Source organism: Pseudorasbora parva, chromosome 17 (genome assembly GCF_024679245.1).
Source record: "Pseudorasbora parva isolate DD20220531a chromosome 17, ASM2467924v1, whole genome shotgun sequence".
Classification (NCBI taxonomy): domain Eukaryota; kingdom Metazoa; phylum Chordata; class Actinopteri; order Cypriniformes; family Gobionidae; genus Pseudorasbora; species Pseudorasbora parva.
In genome coordinates, this window is record NC_090188.1 from 17532039 (window position 1) to 17553333 (window position 21295).

At 35.9% G+C, this 21295-nt stretch overlaps 2 protein-coding genes across 3 annotated transcripts in view; one reads left to right on the top strand and one right to left on the bottom strand.

Annotated features, from left to right (window-relative positions):
- prim2 (DNA primase subunit 2) overlaps positions 1-4912 on the bottom strand; it is an 87123-nt gene extending 82211 nt beyond the window's left edge. The window contains exons 1-5 of one of the 2 annotated variants that reach the window (XM_067421255.1): positions 4894-4912; positions 2165-2316; positions 1960-2072; positions 1429-1523; positions 195-315 (exon numbers count right to left, since the gene is read on the bottom strand). In XM_067421255.1, coding sequence (XP_067277356.1) covers positions 195-315; positions 1429-1523; positions 1960-2072; positions 2165-2309 — 474 coding nt within the window. In that variant the 5' untranslated portion in view covers positions 2310-2316; positions 4894-4912. Of the gene's footprint in view, positions 1-194; positions 316-1428; positions 1524-1959; positions 2073-2164; positions 2317-2726; positions 2875-4893 lie in introns of those variants that run through there. The other variant, XM_067421256.1, reaches the window with a different exon arrangement.
- An 11320-nt stretch (positions 4913-16232) lies between these two features.
- On the top strand, positions 16233-21271 carry il22ra2 (interleukin 22 receptor, alpha 2). Its single transcript, XM_067421634.1, has 6 exons — positions 16233-16313; positions 16451-16583; positions 16709-16887; positions 18031-18200; positions 19243-19412; positions 19796-21271. The coding sequence occupies exons 1-5, from the start codon at positions 16244-16246 to the stop codon at positions 19390-19392; spliced, it is 702 nt and encodes a 233-aa protein (XP_067277735.1). The 5' UTR covers positions 16233-16243; the 3' UTR covers positions 19393-19412; positions 19796-21271.
- The last annotated feature ends 24 nt before the right edge of the window (positions 21272-21295 follow it).

The window sequence follows — 21295 nt, forward strand, 5'->3', positions numbered from 1 at the left end:
TTAAATATCTTAATTTTTCAAAGATGAAAGAAAGTCTTAAGGGTTTGGAACGCCATGATGGTGACTGATATAATTGATGACTATTTTGGGGGTGAAGCATTTTCTGTAAAAATACAGATTTTTTTCTGATAACATCAAAGGCAAGGGAATTGCTGAGGTTTCAACAGTGAAATTAATATGTAAAATAGCCTCACCGTCTCATACTTCAAATTATTTTTATGCAAAAAGTCAGTCTTGTACTTTGAAGGAAGGCAACTGAACCGGTAACGGAAAAGATCCATTTCTTGTTGGATAAACCATCGCCTGAGGTCCTCCCTAAAATGAAAGAATTACATTTATACAAACACTGACACTGTTCATTTCAAAATTTGCCTATAAATGTCCTTAAATATATACGTTTGAAATGAATAGGGCTTGGGAGCAAAATCCAGCGTTCTCCTTCAACTAAAGGTAAGCCCATATTACATAACTTTTGGATAGATTTTGCTGTTGCAGATTTAACCCCTGAATCACAGACAAATGGAGTATGCGATCTCTGCAGATAACATTCTACATTTTTCACCAGTTTTCTAACTGGTGGTTGTTTCTATATCATGCAATGAATATGATTCCTATTATGTGACACCATCCCTAAATGCAACTGTCATTGTGACATGAGGAAATCAGGTAACTGCCTTATGGCTTTATTCATTGGAAATAACCATTACCGTCTTGCAGAGACCTATACTCGGCCAAATTGGTGCTTTTTGTAGTTGGTTACGCTCATTGCAGTGATAAGGTGAAACTAATCCAGCCAATCACGGTGCAGAAGGTATAAACAGAATATTGCGTGAATATATGAGAGATAAATAATAAAAGAATTCCCTTTAAAATACCCAAATACTCGTTTGCACCTTATCTGTAGTGCACTTCATCGGAGTTGTGTTGTGCAGTAGGTGCACTGCTATAACACAAAGATTACAAATGACAAGGAACCTTGTTGTGTAGTGCGAGCACCACGTCGTAACGCTAGTGTGAGGTGTGAGCTTGCCTTAAAATAGTTCACCCAAAAATGAAAACTCTTCATCATTTAACTCACCAAGTTGTTCCGAACCTGTATGCATTTCTGTCTTCTGCTGAACACAAAGGAAGATATTTGGAAGAATGTTTGTAACCAGGCACTATGGAAGTCAAAGGCTGCCAAGATCTGCTTGATTGAAAGACATTCTTCCAAATATCTCCCTTTGAGTTCAGCAGAAGAAAGAAACACATACAGGTTTGGAACAACTTAAAGGTGAGTAAATGACAATTTTTATTTTTGGGAGAAATATACCTTTAAGATTATTAATGCTACATAAATGCATATTCATAGCTTTTATTTTAGCACACTAACAAACACAGATTATTGTCACAAACAAAAAAAGGGCATTTCACTTTAAGAATACTTACGTCTGGCAATAAGCCAAGCGTAAAATGAAATGGGAGATATGGTCTTTTCTTCGTTTCTCGTATTCAGATGTGCCTCCCTGAACCTTTCGGTCATCCTGGGTTATTGGGAAAGATTGTTGAGGGAGAAAAAAAAGATATAAAATACATGGAGTACTAAAAAGTTTGGGATAAAAACAATTAAAAGACAAAGTAATCATAAAATTAGTTATTTTGATGACCAAAGCATCATAAAATGAAAATACATGTCGGCTTTTCTTACGTTATGTAGGTATAAAATTGTATTGGGTATGGGATAGTTTAATTATAAATTTGTTTAAAAAAAATGAGTTAATCCCTCTTATGAAGAAAGTATTTTTAAGGATATGTATTAATTTTGCAGGCATGCACAAATGCTGAATGTCCAGTGTAGTACTGCAAATATGTATGCAATGAAAATTAGACATATGCAGCACCACAAAATCTCAGCATCACTGTATCTCCATAACTAAGTAAGTAAATAAACACATGCATATATGAAGAATGTGTCCTCACCAATTCTGTCCTGTGTGGGAAGCTCAGACTCGAAAATTCAGTTTCCAATTTCTTGAGGTATTGCTCTGAATTTTTCACATAGCTCACCCCAAGATTTTCCACGGTCTTGAGCACTTGGAAAAGCACATTGATAATATACAAATATATTAGTAAAACGTTAAAATAAGCCTCATTAAAAAACATCTGTCCCATGCAGATGACTCACATTTCAACCTCTCCACTGCGAAGGTTTCAAACTCAGTGAGAGAGATGTTGTCCAGTGGAGGCTGTCCATAGAACTGAAGACAGTGATCATACAGATCATTCTGAGAGCTGCCGATCAGCTTCTTTCTTCTGCCTGGAAACTGCATTGCAATTCTAGACAACAATATAACGTCTTCAATAAACGTTATGTGATCAACGTAAAATTATAACTTAGATATCTAACGTTAGCCATTATAATTAGAGAAGAGAACGACGATAAATACAAACAGTAACAGACACACATCACATTACATTACAGTACAGTACAGGTGCTCTCATGACATAAACTGCTTATAAACTGTAAAAATAATTGACTAGAGTAATACATTATAACTTGATTCACGCTTGGTTAACCAGCTAATGGTTCATAGATTAACATTACATGCAATATCATTTGTTGTCTGTCAACAGCCAAAGTCCTCATGCGTATATAACGTTACATACGTGCCTGTCAATAATACGACGTGTTTACGAAAAACATATATTTAGTACACATAATAATTGACAAAGAGTAACAAACTCACATCTCAAACCAATCGCTGCTCGTCTCTTCCTGGAGCCTGATTCCCGCCAACAACCTGACGTTCCAAACAAAGCGCGGGTATATGACGTCACTCTCAACATTCGCTTATCATGCTCTGCGAAACGCTATTTCCGGGGGGTGTTTTATCCTGTGCTTTCGGTGATGGAAAGGGTGCGGCTCAATCCGCTCCCTAGTTCACTAGTCAGGGCACTGATTAGGACATAAGTCAATGGGCTTGACTCCCTGATCAGTGCCCGGGCAACTGAACTAGGGAGCTAATTGAGACGCACCCAAAATCTGGATTATTTCTGTGAATCGGTTCTTTCGAACAGTTCGTTTCAAAGAACCGACTCAAACTACCTTTTTTTAATATATATATTTGTTTTAAAGAATTACAACTACAGCCAGGGTTTAACATTTGAAAAACAAAAATAAATAAATAACAAAAGCAAATGCTTCCATATTTTTTTTCCGACATAACACATAACCCTGTATTTAGTTGAATTTAGCACTTTGAGATTTTGTTTAATATAAAGTGCATTATAAATAAAATGTATTATTATTATTATTATTATTATTATTATTATTATTTTTATTATTATTATTATTATTATTATTATTATTATTATTATTATTTATTATTATTTATTTTTATTATTAACTTTTGATTTTAAAATGTAAAACAACGTCTTATTTCCTCCAAATTTGCATTTATGAATATTCAATTTAGCTAAAACCAGATTTCATCAGTTCAACGATTATCGCGACGTGAAGCCAATAAAGACATATTTTTGCACCTTTTCTAGCGTTTTATGTTTTCCATTAGTCATAGAACTGAGATATATTAAAGTTATTATATTAAACCAACATAAAAAATCTTGGCTTAAAACCTTTTTGTGTTGTTACAATAAAGGCGTGAACACAAAAGACGTTATTCGTAAAATTCCTGTCAGTACCTTTGCCTACTTTAGGCACCAACAGTCAAATGCTCGGTTCCAAATACTGTCCACTCACTTCATATTCTCGCTTTTTGGTAACAAAGTGAAATGATTCATTGAAAAGATTTGAATCAAAAGAATGGTTTTTTTTTTTTTTGCCCGTTAAAGACATAGTTAAAGACACCCAAAAATGAAAATATTATTATTATTATTATTATTATTATTATTATTATTATTACTATTATTACTATTTATTTATCATTCTATGTAATTCTAATTAGACCCCATTGACATACAAGCAACGGTTGGAGTTAAAAATCTTAATTTGTGTTTTACTGAAAAAACAAAGACACCTACATCTTGAATACTGTAATTTAGCTGTTATTGTGTTGTTATGAACAACAACTTCACTTTGACCAAAATAAAGTGTTACCTGTTTTAAGCACACACTTATTTATTAGGCCAAGTTAGCATAGCTTAGTTCCAAAATATTTTTTTTATTTTACTAGCTACAAGCCTTCCCAGATAACCTCACCCAGTTGTGGCTCACATCTCCCATATTCGTCTGCCCCCCACATACTGCATAGAATGACAGCAATGACTTAACCTGAGTGTGGCTGGCAACATATCCGGGCCTCATCTGGGCCAAGGCACATACACTATGGCTCAGTTCTGGCAACAGGAATGGTCACGTCATCTCACATGGGCCACATCTGCCACACACTCAAACTAAAACCGTGTTTGCCTTTGCCTTTGCTGCTGCTAGAACTGAGCCATTTGTGCCATATTTGTTTTTGAGGCTTGGATACGTATGCTATCTGGGTTGCCACTAATGAATAGTGAGCCTACAATTGTCATATCCATTTGACATTTTCATGTTTTTTTGTTTGTTTGTTTGTTTGTATCTCTTTTTATCTTCATGGCTATGTAACATATATTTTTGCTCAACATTTTATGATGCATAATAGTGTATCTATCATTGTAATAAAGTAAGAAAGTTTGGCCATGTTCCATAAATACAGCAACATTGTAATTGCTGCACGTTTGAATAGCTCGTAATTCTACACGAAAATACACTATTAGCAGATTGTTTACTCTGATCAAAGAGATACTTACTGTACTTCCTTATCCCACCCACACATGTCATTCTGTATCATGTGACTTAGCCAAACCAGCTGACTGTATCAATCTTATCGAGTGTTCTTTTGAGAGAACTCATTGTGCTTTCACCTCTCAGGCAGAAGGGCTCGATGCTTTCTTCCAGCAGGCCCTGCTCTAAACCACATTAACTGGTCCCTCTGCAGGTTTATGTCCAGAAATGATTTGTTTATAAGTCCTTTTAATGTTATTGAATATCCAAAAACAAATGGAACGGTATGTTCATAAACGATAGCCTACTTAAAATACCAGCATGTGCCCAATTAGTTTGATAGCATGCAGTTGCTCAGTGGGATGTTGCTTGTTTGACTTAGACTGCCCTCCATTGGCTATAGGGTAGTAGTGTTTTCTGTTAATGGTCTCCTCATGAAAAATAAATGTAGCATTAATGAAGATAGCAAAAATAAAAGAGATTGCTGGCATTGTTGGAATATGTTATCGGCAACGATGATTACATAGATACCCAGCAGGATGTTCAGAGCTTTCATGGACCTGGTGAGAAACCGTTCAAACGTTTTTTTTTTTAAGTTTTTTTTTTAAACGTTTTTAAATGTTCTTTTTCATCTTTTTTTTATATTTATTTATGTTTTTTAGCTTGTGAAAGTTAAATATATTGTGAAATAGTATTACAATTTTAAATAACATTTTTTCTATTTGAATATAATATAATTTCTGCAACAGCTAAGCTGAATTTTCAGCGTCATTACTTCAGTCACATGATTCTTCAGAAATCATTCTAATAAGTTTTGCTGCGGCATCTATTATTAATAATGTTTAAAAAAAAATTTTTTCTTTGATAGACATAAAGTTTAAAAGAACAGCATTTATTTAAAACAAATCTTTAGTAACATTTATAAATGTGATACATTTTATGCAATCTTCCTGAATGAATCTTGGGTTGTATTTTACTGATGGTAGTGTTTAATATAAAAGTGAAGCAGATGTTTTCCCAAAGGAGCCTAAACAGAAAGGTTGTAAATACGTACTTTATTTATGCTTACGTATTATTTTAGAGACTGAAGTATTTTACTCAAGTTCTATTGAAACCGAATACTGTTCTTTTAAGCAATTGCATTTCCATTTTTCAATGATTTTTTTTTTGCTGGTCATCGTGACTAAAATCTTTCCTCTTTTAAGCTAACAATCTGATCAAATTACACTGCGAGCTGCACTTCAATTCGGTTGTAAACTTTGTGCATGGACTCACTCATCCAGTCATCACAACACAATCTGACCTAAAGCTATGTTTTTATTACAGACTTTGTTGAAGATGAACACTTGACTCAATGTGAACATGATCTTCACTTAGGCCTACTCAAACCTTGACTAAAAACATCTGCTTCTGAAAATCAAATATAGTTGAACAGAATTAATTTTAATATCTGCTGTGTCCTCGAGCCTGTCACAGTAAGGACTTTTGGTATATATTCATTGTTAAATGTATAATTTGTCTGTTTTTTTTTTTTTACACCTCTGGTTAGTGAGAAACGCCATGGAACAAGGAAGTTCATGCACACAAAAAATCTCTAAATGCCAAGCACACCTATAAAGCCTTTTTATAATCTGCACAGTCATTATTCATGGGACAAAAAACACATGCCTTTTAAAGAAGGGATGATATGCAACGATACAAACAGTGTGTATGCAGATATAGCGCACTATAAATGACATTCAATTATTTGAAATACACTTGGTTGATAAATCCATGCAGATGATAAGATGGGGTCTGAACTTTTTTGGATGATGGGTTAGGGAATTAACAGAACACATGACATTAAAGTGAGACAAAATATTTCATGGTAAAACTTTATTTTACTGTGCCATTGTTACATACATACCAAATCCTAGTATATACATGTCATTAATTAATATTATTGAGTACTTAATATTTCATTACACTGTAATGACACCTTAAAGTGTGACCGATTTCATATACTGCAATATTTTCAAAAAATGAAATGACTTACATGCAGTGTACAACAATTTTTTATGTATTTATTTGCCAGTAAAAGAGCTTTCTTTTGAGATGTCCTTCACTAAAGGTGAGGGGACATAGCCTTTGTTCTTCATGGGAAATGATGTCAGGGAAGCCTAACTGCTCACTGTGAGTACATAGAGCTCACAAAAGAGGGGGATAAATCAGATGAGGAGAACAACAGCGTGGGACGGGGTCGTCTGAACAGCTGTAGGAATGATAATGAAACCATGGCAACTGGGTCAAAGGTAGTTTGATAGAGCAACAAAAAGAGTCTTGACCCTTCCCATCTGGAAGTTTTTCGATTCGCAGTGAATGAGCACATGGTGGGCTTACAGGAGCCGAAAGACACCTGAGATTTGAAGGCAAATGTTACCCCAAGTATAGTACCATACAGCAAGGTGTATATTATTTGATCATATTTGGTCAGTTACTAGCTTAATATAAAAATTATATGAACTTTTAACATTTCAGTGTTTAATTTGATTGAATGTGCACTTGTAGTGTATTTCACATCTTCACATTTACTGTATAAGTTCTATTGAACTTACTTATTTAACTACAGACTTTGTTGAAGATGAACACTTGACTCAATGTGAACATGATCAATAATATATATATTATTTTTTATACTGCACTTGCAGATAATATATTATTACAATTAAATGCCAAATAGGCCATACCTGGCATTAGGTTGGAATAGAAATATATCATTTGTAAGGAAAAGAGTTAGAATGATAAAAAAATATTCTCATTTTTGCATGATTTTGCAATAATTTACATACTATATCTGCACATACTTTATTTTGATTCAATGCAGGAGATAAATCTGCATGTTTTCTATGGCACTTCAAAAAGGTTTAAGGCACAGGTAGATCTTCCAGTTGATGAAACTTTCACTGTTGTTAGTTGCACTCAAATTTTCCTTGATCACATTACTTTAAAAAAAAAAACTTAGGAACTAAATTTAAATTTAGTGAGTTGTTTCTACTAAAAATGAGTGTAATGCAATGAAATGAAAGTGTAACTTTCATGACAATGTTTCCTAATACACTTCCCCTCGGTTTCACAGACAAGACTTAAATCTAGTCCTGGACTAAATTGCATGTTTGAGTTGTTTTAACTTAAAGCAACTTGCACGGTCATATCTTAAAATATGTCAGTGCCATTGTTTTGTCTCAAGATGCACACTTGTAATGTTTTTGTTTTTTCTTTCTAAGGCACATTCATAAAAGCTACTTAGATTAAATAGGTCTAATCCTGGCTTAACCTAAGTAAAACCGGGCCTGTAATATGTTTTTAAGGGGTGTGCTTTGTGATTGTCAAGTGACAAGTTTCATTTATAAGTACAGCCTATATATTGTTGGTCATTTTAGGTTCCACATTATTTTGTAAATTATATATTTTCTGTAAAATAAAAATGTCTTTAGTGCATTTGCATTACAGCAACCTTAAACTTTTTTGAACATTTTCTGAAGTGATTTAACTTTTGCATTAATCTGTGTCTTTAAAAAGAGACCAACCTGAATTCTGTTTTTCATGAATTACAACCAAGTTCATTTCTATGCTCAAAAAAGGGGGAGACATGTAACGTATCATTTTTAAATCAGTTTTAATAATCTTTTGTGTGTGTTTTTTTTTCTCAGAGGAGGACAACGCAAATCAACAAATCAACAAAAGTGCAGAAGAGTGGTCACATGGCCCACAGGGGTCCATTGTGTTCCCTCTTTCAGCAGATGACATGTGCCCGACACACGGCTGCATATTTTCTGAAATGAAAAGGGCACTAATTTTCATCCAAATAATCACCTTCAATAGTATGTAAAGACATATTTTTAAAAACTTTATATGATATCATCAAATGACATTATAAAAATAATGTACTGTAATGGAATTGCATTAGGCCTTACCTGCATTACGTTGGAATAGAAATATATCCTTTGTAAGGAAAAGAGTTAGAATGATCAAAAAATATTAGCATTTTTGTATGATTTTGCAATAATTTACATACTATATCTGCACACTTTATTTTGATTCAATGCAGGAGGTAAATCTGCATGTTTTCTATGGTACTTCAAAATGGTTTAAGGCACAGGTAGATCTTCCAGTTGATGAAACTTTCACTGCACTCAAATTTTCCTTGATCACATTACTTTAAAAAAAAAACTTAGGAACTAAATTTAAATTTAGTGAGTTGTTTCTACTAAAAATTAGTATTGACAGCTTTACTTAATAAGTGTTTGTTTGGTCATTGAACAAACTGGGCAGTGGCAGTTCCCAGCATTCTTTGCAAGGGACGGCATTAGGAGAGTAAATTTAGGGATTAAAGTTTTATTTTATGTGTTTTTCTGGAAAGGGAAATATGTTGTTAGTTTATGTTAGTGTTTAATGTTCAGTTATGTTGGACATTTAAAGGAGTTTCTGTAATTTTGTGGTTACCATCATGCAGAAGAGTGGTGCCTGTGTTTAGGCTGTGAGGAATTATAAACACATATTTATTGGATGGAATTCCTGTCCTCAATAAATTGAGTTTGTCCAATGAGTTATTTTTGCATTTTGTTTCTATAAAAAAAATGCTTGTTGTTATTTAATTGTTTTCCACACTTGTAGAGCAAATAGGTAATTGAATAAGGTAAATTAACCTATTATAATCAAAATTTATAAATTTAACATAACATTATGTAATTTAACATAATTATTATGTAATAGTGACACACTCAAATGGTTTATATTTACTCAAAGAAATTGTCATCTTTACTTGAATTTCATTTGTTCATATAGGCTAGCTAAATTGTTATTTGTAAAAAAAAAAATACTCATATAGTTGTGTGGAACCACTTGACGCTGCTTTTTGAAGTCAATTCAACAAGTAATTTTTATGTTTAAGATATGATAACTTGATATGATGGTTTGGTAATACTTGTGTTCCATGGCAGTACAATGTTTCCTGAGAGCAACAGCAGGATATGAAATGTAACTTTTTTTATGAAATACGTTAAAACTATAAATTGTGTCTGGTTAAAGAAACTGATGTTTTATATATATATTTTCTCTATAACAAATTTTCTCTATAACAAAATAACAAATTCTACATGAAAATGTCAAATGTTTTAATTTGTCCGTTGTGGTACAATGTTACCTTGATGCAATTTTTAAATAAATAAATAAATGCATTTAAAAATATTAAACATATTTATTTATCTTATTTATATATTTATTTATCTCCTCGTTGATATAATATTGCATACCATAGAGTTTTAAAGTTAATTTATTTTAAAGGGGGGGTGAAATGCTGTTTCATGCATACTGATCTTTTTACACTGTTAAAGACTTGGAATCCCATACTAAACATAGACAAAGTTTCAAAAGTTAAGGTGGACGTTTGATGGGAGTATTTCTTTGTCAAAAATACTACTTCCGGTTAGTCATAAGTTTCGGCAAGTTTTTTGAGATCATGCGTTCCCATTGACGTTAGTGGGGGCGGAATTTCCTTGTATGGGCCTTACGGACAATTCTACCGGAAGCGCGTGAGAGAGAGCGAGGGAGAGAGCGAAAGCAACAGCCTACGCCCATCAAAGCGCTGGCTTGTAGGATGCTAAACAGGTGATATAACCAGTAGCTACTGACTTACCCACTGATAGGCCGGCGGTCGATCTGTATTAGCACTTTCCTCACGCGACGGGCGAATCACTTTCCTCACAGAGCGACTCACTTTCCTCAGGCGGCAGGCGAATCGCTTTCCTCACTGAGCGAATCACTTTCCTCACGCGGCGGGCGAATCACTTTCCTCACCGAGCGACTCACTTTCCTCACGCGGCGGGCGAATCACTTTCCTCACTGAGGGAATTACTTTCCTCACAGAGCGAATCCCTTTCCTCACAGAGCGACTCACTTTCCTCACGCGGCGGGCGAATCACTTTCCTCACGCGGCGGGCGAATCACTTTCCTCACGCGGCGGGCGAATCACTTTCCTCACTGAGCGAATCACTTTCCTCACAGAGCGAATCACTTTGCTCACAGAGCGAATCACTTTGCTCACAGAGCGAATCACTTTGCTCACAGAGCGACTCACTTTCCTCACTGCAGCGCGCTGCTGCACACGTCATTATTTAGCTCCACTCACACGACACGCCCCCACCCGCTCGGCTTTTTTCGGAAAGACTCGGAACAGCGCATCTTTCTTATATAATTATAAAAAAAATAAAGACTTTTCGGAGATATGCAGGATGCAATGCTACTCTATAGGTACTCAAGATTGACATGACACTGACTGAAACTGAGTGTTTCACCCCCCCTTTAAATGTAGGCCTACTAAATTGTAACTTTATCATTACAGATTTGCACTTAAAGGGTTAGTTCACCCAAAAATGATATTTATGTCATTAATGACTCACACTAATGTCGTTTCACACCCGTAAGACTGCCGTTCATCTTCAGAACACAGTTTAAGATATTTTATATTTAGTCTGAGAGCGTGTGCAAGTGTATGCACACTATACTGTCCATGTCCATAAAGGGAATAAAAACATCATCAAAGTAGTCCATATGTGACATCAGTTAGTTAGGTAGAATCTCTTGAAGCATCGAAAATACATTTTCATCCTTAAATAGCAAAAACTGCGACTTTATTCAGCATTGTCTTCTCTTCCCTGTTTGTCTTCTATCCTCAAATAAAGATTCAAACGGTTATGAATCAGTGAATCAATCAATGATTCAGATCGCCAGTGTCACTTGATTTCAGCAGTTTGACACGCGATCCGAATCATGAATCAATCCGCTGATTCACAACCATTTGAATCTTTATTTGAGGATTGAACACAAACGCGGAAGAGAAGACAATGCTGAGTAAAATCATAGTTTTTTGTTATTTTTGGACCAAAATGTATGTCCAAATGTATGTCTCTTGATGCTTCAAGAGATTCTGACTAACTAACTGATGTCACATATGGATCACTTTGATGATGTATTTATTCCCTTTCTGGACATGGACAGTATAGTGTGCATACACTTTCACGTTCTCACACTAAATATAAAATATCTTAAACTGTGCTCTGAAAATGAACAGCGGTCTTACGGGTGTGGAACGACATGAGGGTGAGTCATTAATGAAATCAATTTCATTGTTGGGTGAACTAGTTCCCTTTAATATAAAATGAAACTAGAACATTTTCATTTAACTGAAATGAACATACATGCAATTACATAACAATTTATATAATTTTCTACTATCAGATTACAGTGGAAAATAGCAACAGGTAAAATTTGGTATTTAGCTGGTACGTGACACTGTCCATCATATCAGACATGTAAATGCCCTTTTAACAATAAAAGTGAAGTGAGAAAGTGAAAAAACAAAGGCTAGGGAACAAAGTGAAAGGTCAGAGTCCTAGCTAGGTCGTACAAACAGACGGATACATTTCAAACCATACATGAAAGAGGAAATGTGGTTACACCGTTTCCAAAATTCATGTAGGTTTAAACTGATCTTGTCTTGGTGGCATAGTTGATTAAAATTTATAGTTCATGTATTTCCCTTTCCTGTTAAGAGCTGAAAGCTGGTGTGTATATTTTAAAGAACAGATCTGCACCTCAAGCATGAGATCAAACCAATTTTTTTGTTTCCAGTTAACTCATGTTTTCTGTGGTCAGTGGTTGGGTAAGGTATTCCCTGAAAGACTTCAGTGTGATGTCCACAGCCTACAGAGGAACTATTTAAAATGAGATGTAAAAAAAAAGGCATTTCTTCAAGGGTTTTATGAATCTATTGTTGTGCTTTTGGATCCTTATTAAACTTATTTGAACAATGGCCAACTCTTATCATGAAAGCATATAACATCTAATATTGAATATAATTTACAAAAGATATTCATTTATTTTACATATCGAGTAAAGTAATATAACGGTCAGTGTTGGGAGTAACGCAATACTAAAATATAATGCATTACAGTAAGCTAACATAGCCTATTACTTTTTGCTGTAACACAGCAGTGTAATAGAAATCTAGACGCACCCTAGCGGCAGCAAAACGAATCTGCCGCGAGTTTCGTCTAGCAACTTAAAGGGGTACTTCAGCGCTGGGAAGATGAATCTGTATTTAAACTGGGTCATCAATGCAGTAGAAATGTGAAATTATTTTTGAATTTGGTGTCTTCTAGACTGAGAAAAGAAAGAAAATGTATTTTTGTCCCATGGGGATGAAAGACTACAATTCCCAGAATGCTTCGCTGCCCTGTGAGGCCATTCCCAACGCTACCAACTTCATTACAGTCACTGAGTTAGAGAAGACACTACAATTAAAAACTGAAAGTGTCTGTTCAATATAATGAGTGAGTCACCGCGCGAGTATCACAGCACTGAGCACTAACTGCACGAGTGATGAGAGCTGAGGTAATCGCGACTACATTCGCATACATTCACAACGCGAGTTCAGTCTGGCGCGTTTCAGTTCATGCCTTTGCAAGTTTACCTTTCATAGAAATAAATTTGAGAAGTTAAAAGACTTACATTGCTCACCATAGCTCCGTTTAAATGATCCTGTCTGCAAGCTGAGCTCTCCCTGCAAGCTGAGTGTAATCTCCCATCCCCCAATGCCGGATTCAAAACATGCGGAAATAGCTCCCTCTGCTGGCTGTAGTCTTTAGCCTCTGGGCAAACATTCCTCCTATGATGCAAAAATCGTCATTTTGCATCATAGGAGGAATTTTTCCAGAAATAAAATGCATAAATCTCTCGTCTCAGGGAGATATGAGGGGGGAAAGCACAATAATTTGAATATTTTCCAGGGTTTCTACTGATACAAAGCCATATGCTAATCGCTGAAGTAACCCTTTAATACATGTCTGAGCTGTAAACGGCAAACTCTGGTCGGGCCAATCACATCGTGTATAGAGTCGGTGGGCGGGGCTTAACATAATGACGGCCGAGTTGCGCTTGTGTGCTTCTAGTAAACACAAAAGCTGGCGAACAGCGGTCTTTCGAATCAGCTTTGACCACGACTCTGGAAGACTTGGAGTTAAGCTTTTCTCTGAGAAAAGAACAAAGAACGGCACTGAAGTCATTCTTAAGAAGAGAAGATGTGTTCAGAGTTTTGCCGACCGGATATGGTGAAAGTTTAATCTTTTTTAAAAGTTTAAACCAAGCGGCAACCTCCCGCGATCTCTCTTGAAGCCAATACGGAAGTAATGCAAACTGTAATTCCTTAACTGGCCTTTAGAGGCAGGCTCCAGAAGGGAGCAGAATCTCATTGAGCCCCATGTTAAAATTCTCAACTTTAAAGCAGAAAAAAACATGTTTACAGCCTGGTACAAATTGTGGTTTTGGCTTATAAGGCTAATTTTGATCTTCATGACAACTCTGAGGGGGGTGAATTTTTTTATAACTCATTCGTTTCCGTTATATTAAGCCTTAAGGTTCTGCATAATTAAGGGCGTGGTTACAAGTGGATAGCCATTTATCCGCCGTCTATAGTTATTGCGTCACCTCGGCTCCGCGCACATCCCGCCTTTTTGCCCATTTTCTGTTATCCGGGAGTGACACGCGTTGACTCGCTCACAAGATGGCAACGCCCAGCTCGCCCATACTTTAAGCTTCAGAACGGCTTATCAGAATCCTATGGGTGACGTCACAGACACTACGTCCATATTTTTTTACAGTCTATGGTTTAAACTATAGCTCTGCTTCACGTTGCTCTGGTTGGTTGTAGAGCTATCCAATCGCGTGCAGAGGGAGTTTCAAAGACAACCGTTAACCCTGTCAATGGTGACTTTCCAGACCAAACATCTTGATGTGGGTCTGGCTTGTCAGGCTAGTAGTGTGGCATTACTAATACATTTTTTAGATATATTTTACTCTGTACATTTTCAGTAACGCTTGCGTTTTATGCCAAAATTTTATTGAAAAAAAAAAAAAAAAGACGAGGCATTACGCATGAAAAATGCAAGTAAGTATTACCTTTTTGTGGTGCAGTCAGTAGCCGCGTGTGGTGTCCATGTTTGTAAATAAAGACTAGCTTCTGATATATTTGTATAGCGATTTACTTCATTAATCTCCCACTTGCTGGTGTACCTTTGTATTGTGTGACATAGTCCAGTAAAGGCGTAACGTTAATGTTATTTGGGGGGCGTTTTACAGGAGTGCTGCGAGGCATGATTTCGGCCTATGTATGTACTCGGACTGGCCAGTGGAAAAGCAGCTAAAGAAGGCTTAGAGGAACTGTAAGAAATGTATTTCAATTAATCATAAAATGGCCCTGATGTGTCGCTAGACATTAAGAAATCATGCTCATTTCAAATACTTATATCACTGACAACAGTAGTCCGGGCAGGATATTGTCATTTAAAAGCTGTTGTTGCAGCCCTCAACTGATGTTGATGTTGACATGTTGTGTTTTGGCCTGAAGCTCCGCCCTCCACCTGTCGACCAATCATGAAATCAGTAGTGTTTTGGCATCTGGGTTGCCAGCTCTGCTCTAATTACCACACTGCAGCTACAAACGTCCCTGCTGGATCCTGCAGCCTATCTGGCAACCTCGAGTCGAGGGAGAGGGAGAGGGAGAGGGGATACACCGCTCTACAGTCATTTGAAAGTGATTGCAGTACCAGTTTTGGCCACAATCTTACAAACACTTGCTTTAAAAAGCAAGTCTCTGTCGTTTAAAAAAAATATAACACAACCGAGAGCGTGTCGAGTATAAACACCTTCCCAAACGGACGAGGCAAACGAAAGTATAATCAAGGCTTAATGGCAGAAGAAGACTATATTGTAGGCGAGATAGACGTATGGTCTAATAAGATAAGGACAAGAAGAACATATGCAAATGCAGTCAAATGCAATCTTTGTCTAAACCCGAAATAACTATTTAAAACAAAACAAAAAACAAATAAAACATCTCTTGCACTTTTTGCACTTGCAATTACTTTTTTGCTTTGTAAATCTCTTGAATTCAAAAAGAATAAAATGATTCTATCATACTTTTAAAAGACTGGGATCATTTGTGATTCTGTCTGTCATCCTTTCTTGCATTGTCTTGAGCCTTCACTTTGGATAGCCCACAGTCATTACATCATCGCCATTTACTGGATGTAAAATGCTCTGTAGTAGCCTACATTTCGTCATTTTAGAATGTTAAGTTTTACTTCTGAAGTTATTTAGGTAAAAGTAACTCAAAAGTATTACAAGAGTAGGGTAATGTAACATTACAAGTCTGAGACAGTAATATTGTAATCTAAATAATTACTTTTAATTAACAGTAAGTAATTATACAATTTGGAAGTAACTTGCAAAACACTGATAACAACATACACTTGTAGGATGACACACATTATGACGTCCTGGGTACAGAGTTACCGCTGCATCATGAAAAAATCCTGTGACGTTTGCCAGAAACAGGAACCGGTAAGGTTTAAAGGTATCAGAGATGCACCACCAAAATGCCTTTCATCTGTTAACATGTTTGCCCTGACTGGATCTCAACGGGTGGACCTTGTTTTTGCGACGGCCCTTCTCTGCTGGGCAGACTGTAAGTTCAATAGCTTGTCTCTTGCATTGAAATTCGATGACAACACTGTTCTTTACTGTGCTTTTTCCTAATGCATGGACAGTCTGCATGTAAACAATGAACCATCCATGTGAAGTTTCTCTTGTACTGTTTTTAAGGTAGCCCTTCTCAGCAGGATGATTTGGCTCCCCTCGAAGTAAAATTCCATTCTTTGGACTTCAGAAACGTCTTACACTGGAAACATCCACACAAAGCTGCCAAACACCTGACATATTTTGTTCAGCATAAAATGTAAGCATGCACGGCAAACTCTGTAATATCAGCGCCTCTCGAATTAAGAGAAATGGCACGATGATGAATCCTCACATCTTTGTAGCAACGAAACTTTTCATATTAATGACCTTTCTTGATTTTAGATACGGAGACAAAGAGTGGAGTGATTCTGACCACTGTCAAGGCATCCCCAAGCTCGAGTGTGACCTGAGCCAGGCGACATCAGATCCCAGAGAATGGTACTACGCCAGGGTCCGTTCCAACTCCTCTGAGGGCTTCTCGTCATGGGTCCTTAGCCAAAGGTTTTACCCTCAGTGGGAAAGTGAGTATGCTACATTGGTTTCATTTTAGATAAGCTTAAACATTGTCTCTGAATCTTCCATACTTCTAATATGGTTGATTTTGGTATGGGGAGAGTAGGGTAAGATAAAGTTATTTTTTTATTTTATTTTTTTACTTATGTAGTCTTCAAGATAAGAGAAATAAGGCAGAACTACAATGAAAGAAATTTCATGATGTTTGCTATCATTATAATGATCAGAATACATTCTAAAAATATGGCTTCTTATTAAACAAAGTGCTCCTGTGGCTCAATTTACCCCATGTTAGGAGTAAGTTAATCCAAGTCATTAGGTAAGTTGCACCATCTGGGTCTGAAGGGACCCTCTAATTGAATCAGAATCAAACCCATGTGAAAATGTAAAGATAATTGACCTCTTTTAAAAACAATAATCAAATTTTCTTTTCACAAAGTCATATATATTTTCTTTAAGTGACCTTAAACAATATAAAACCAATATCTTTAATTGTTTCTGAAACAATATGTTGAACACTAAAGTTGTATCCTTCCCAAAAGCATTAAGGGTCTGGCAGAAATGATACACTGTAAAAAGTTATTGTTGGTTTTTGTTGGTTTAACTTAAAAAAGTAAGTAACCTGGTTGCCTTAAAATTTTGAGTTTATTGAAATCAAACATTTGAGTTGAAACAATGAAGGACATTTGTTTAATAAATGGAAACTCAAATTATTATTGAAACTGAACCACATAAAAAATTTGATAAATCATGAAAATTCACTGCATCATCAGAACTAAAACACACACAATTACCCAATATGCTTACAAAATCTTTTAATAATATTTTAATAAAGGTTGACGAATCGCAAAAAATGTTCATTGTATTAACTCAAAAATGTAATTTCAATGAACTCAAAATTTTAAGGCAACCAGGTAACTTTTTTTCTAAATAATTTTTTACAGTGTAGGTGGTTTTAAAAGATATGGTCACACGACACTAAAAGTGTACAGTTGCCAAGATAAAGGGGATGGGTCAACTTACCCCACTCTCCCCTAGAAGGGCCAATCAAACAGAAAGAAAGATCACACAATTAACTTTGTGATGGCAGTGACATAGCATTTTTTTTTTACAGTGGAAGTTTTCACCTATTAACTTCCTCTAATTTACAGCCAGTTTCAGCCCACCCCAGATAAAGCTGACTGTGACAGGACAGACCATTACAGTTCAGATCAGACCTCCGAGGACACCACTGCGAGGACAGAAGGGCTCAAGAATAAGAGTGACAAAACTCCAGAAACTGACATTCAGAATATACTTAATGCACGATGGTGTAGAAGAGGTAAGGGATTATAATTTGAAACTATATCACACAGTCAAGAGTGGTGTTGTTCAGATACACAACTTTAGTTCAATTAGCGAAATGCTATTATTGAATAACATTTAAAACAGTATTGCTAGTTACTTTGTCTTTTTTTTTTTTTCTAAAAATGAAACAAAAGAGTTAACAGTCGCTCTTGTCCAAGCAACACAGTCAATGAACAAATCGGTTGCGTAAAAGATTCAATAAATCACTCTTAAAGACTAAATTCTGGCATAAAGGTGTAATCTGCTAGCCTGACGTGGTCATACTCAATTCTAGTCAGAACTAGACCGAACTGCCCGACCTAAAAATGTTGTGGGCGGGGCTAAATTCAGCTGGCATCCAGGCTAGTAATCTGCAGAAATACTGTATTATCCTCATAGCTAATACACAAAATCACACGTTGTCTGGAACACCTAAACACTATCAAGCAGTGATACAACCAGTCAGTGAAAAGCTTTTGACTCTGAGCCAATCAGATTAGAGGACCGGAACTACTTGTTGAATATTATTAGTTCAAATACAATTGTCATCATTCTGCCACAATTATCTTTATTTGCTCACCCTCATTTAGGTCCCAAATTATACAAGTTTTTTTTGTTTTTTTGTTCTGTGGAACATAAAAGATATTTTAAGAAAAGTCCATAATATGGAAGTCAAAATGGAAAGCTCACCAAACTTTTTGGTTCTTCAAAATATCTTTTGTGTTAAACAAAACAAACAACTATTTATCATTCTGAGAGAGCAAATGATGGGTATAAGGTAAAATACCCCTTATACCTATCACACCTAGCTTTCTTTCTCTCTTTTTTCACAAATTGCTACATACATTTGTTTAAAAATTAAACATAAAGTAACATGTGCAGAGCAAATTGCACGTTGTCTATAGCCTATTTTAGAAAATAATAATAATAATTGGCTAACAGCCCAGTTATTATAATCCCTGTAACTATTATAAAAGACTCCAAACTCTTCACATTCAGTTTGCTTAACCTTCACAAAAAACATCTTTTCCAAATAGGAAATTCATGAAATGGACAGTTGCTCTAAGGACCTTGTGATTGAGGGGCTACATCCCAAAACCACCTACTGCCTTCAGGCTCTGTCCGTTACTCCTCGCTCAGGCCGCAAAAGCTTACGGAGTTCCAGCACCTGCGTCAACACTCATTGAGGGTTTAGTGTCTCCCACAGGTAAGCCTTACGTAACATGTGATATGGCTTTTTTAGTTAGGGGAACACCTGAGATAAGTGATGGTGTCCATGACAAGTTTCCGCCTTTGTGCTTTCTCCAAGTTGCCTTCGGGGCATTGATGGTTGGTAGACAAAAAGACGACAAAGGGAGCACAGACATGCTACTTGTCATTCGAGACAGAGATTGCACCCTTGAGACACCCTCAGATCAAGTTCCAACCCCCTTAGGATAAATTAGAGCAATTATCTACTTTCCTAAGTTTCAATTCTGAGAATTTTGAGTGTTCTCTCCTGCCACATACAAAATGCACTAGTATTTTTTTTAGAATATTTCGTATTAGTTCCAGTTTCTATTATAACATTTCTGTTTTTTCTGCCTGCAGGGTGAGGCTGCTTCTGGACCTTTGGTTAACATGAAAATTACACACATGCACACTACATAGTGGAATGTCTGCAAATTTTCACCAAGGTCTTGTTTACTATAAGACAGACTTTAAGCCTGGACTAGGTTTTGGTTACATTAAAGCTGAAGTGTATCTACAATCAAAAAAAAAAAAAAAAAAAAGACTGCTTACATACGGGTTTCCCGAACACTCATCTTTATTGAGCAGTCCCGTCCCCAATTCACACCGTGGTTTGAGCCAACAGCAGTGTGAAAAGTGTTTTCTTTCTCTCTCTCTCTCTCTCTCTCTCTCTCTCTCACTCTCTCTCTCTCTCTCTCTCTCAGGAAAATCAACAAATGGCTTACTTGAAGTTATTTATTATTACATCAGGGTATTAAGATTTAAAAGAGTATTTTAAAGGGTTAGTTCACCCAGAAATGAAAATTCTGTCATTAATTACTCAACGTCATGTCCTTCCAAACCCGTAAGACTTTCTTTCCTCTTCTGAACACAAATGAAGATCTTTTTAATGAAATCTGAGAGCTTTCTTTCCCTCCATTGACAGCCTCTGTAAATACCACTTTCAAGCCCTAAAGGTAAAGTCATCATTAAAGTAATCCATGTGAATCCAGTGGTTTAACCTAAATTTGAGAATATGGATTACATTTTTTGTTTAATGCCAATTCATTGAATGCAGATCGATGTGAGATATTTGACCTATATTTGAATTGAATTAACATTTAAACACTACTGTCGTCATAACATTGCTTTAGAATTGATATATAATAATTGTACATTAACTATATAACACATTTAGTCATATTAATATAACTCTTTTAATTATATAATACACATCTGAATACCTCTAAAGAAAAATAACCCTGGAAGATAACCTGCTCCGGAGCAGTTTACATTCAGAAAGTGAGTTGCTATAGTTACATACCCTGAAAGCTACCTCCGAAAGTTGAGATTATTCGCTAACTTACTTTTAAACATACCTGGGTATGTCACATAACCTGCTTTCTGGAATACCCCCCTGCTCATACATCAATATGTGGATGCTCTCATAAACGCTTGTTGGAAATATTCGGTAAATAAAGGTTTGTTTGTTTTTTGCACAAACAAAGCAGCCACGTTTCTTCATAAAACTGAGGTTAAACCAATGAAGCCAAATGGATTATTTTTATTTATTTTTTGCTACCTTTGTGAGGCAGTTGCATAGGCTGTCAATTGAGGGGCAGAAGGCTCTCGGATTTCATTAAAAAAGATCTTCATTTGTGTTCCGAGGTTTGAAACAACATGAAGGCGAGTAGTTAATAATTGAGTGAGCTAAAAACACACACTTCAGCTTTAAGACTGTTGAAAATACATACATGAACTAATAGTCATGTTTAGGGCTGAGAAACAAAAATACCAGACAGAAGTATTTGAACATTATGATACACAATGTTGGAAAACAAATACATGTTTACAGCACATGACTGAGAATATAAAAGAGTG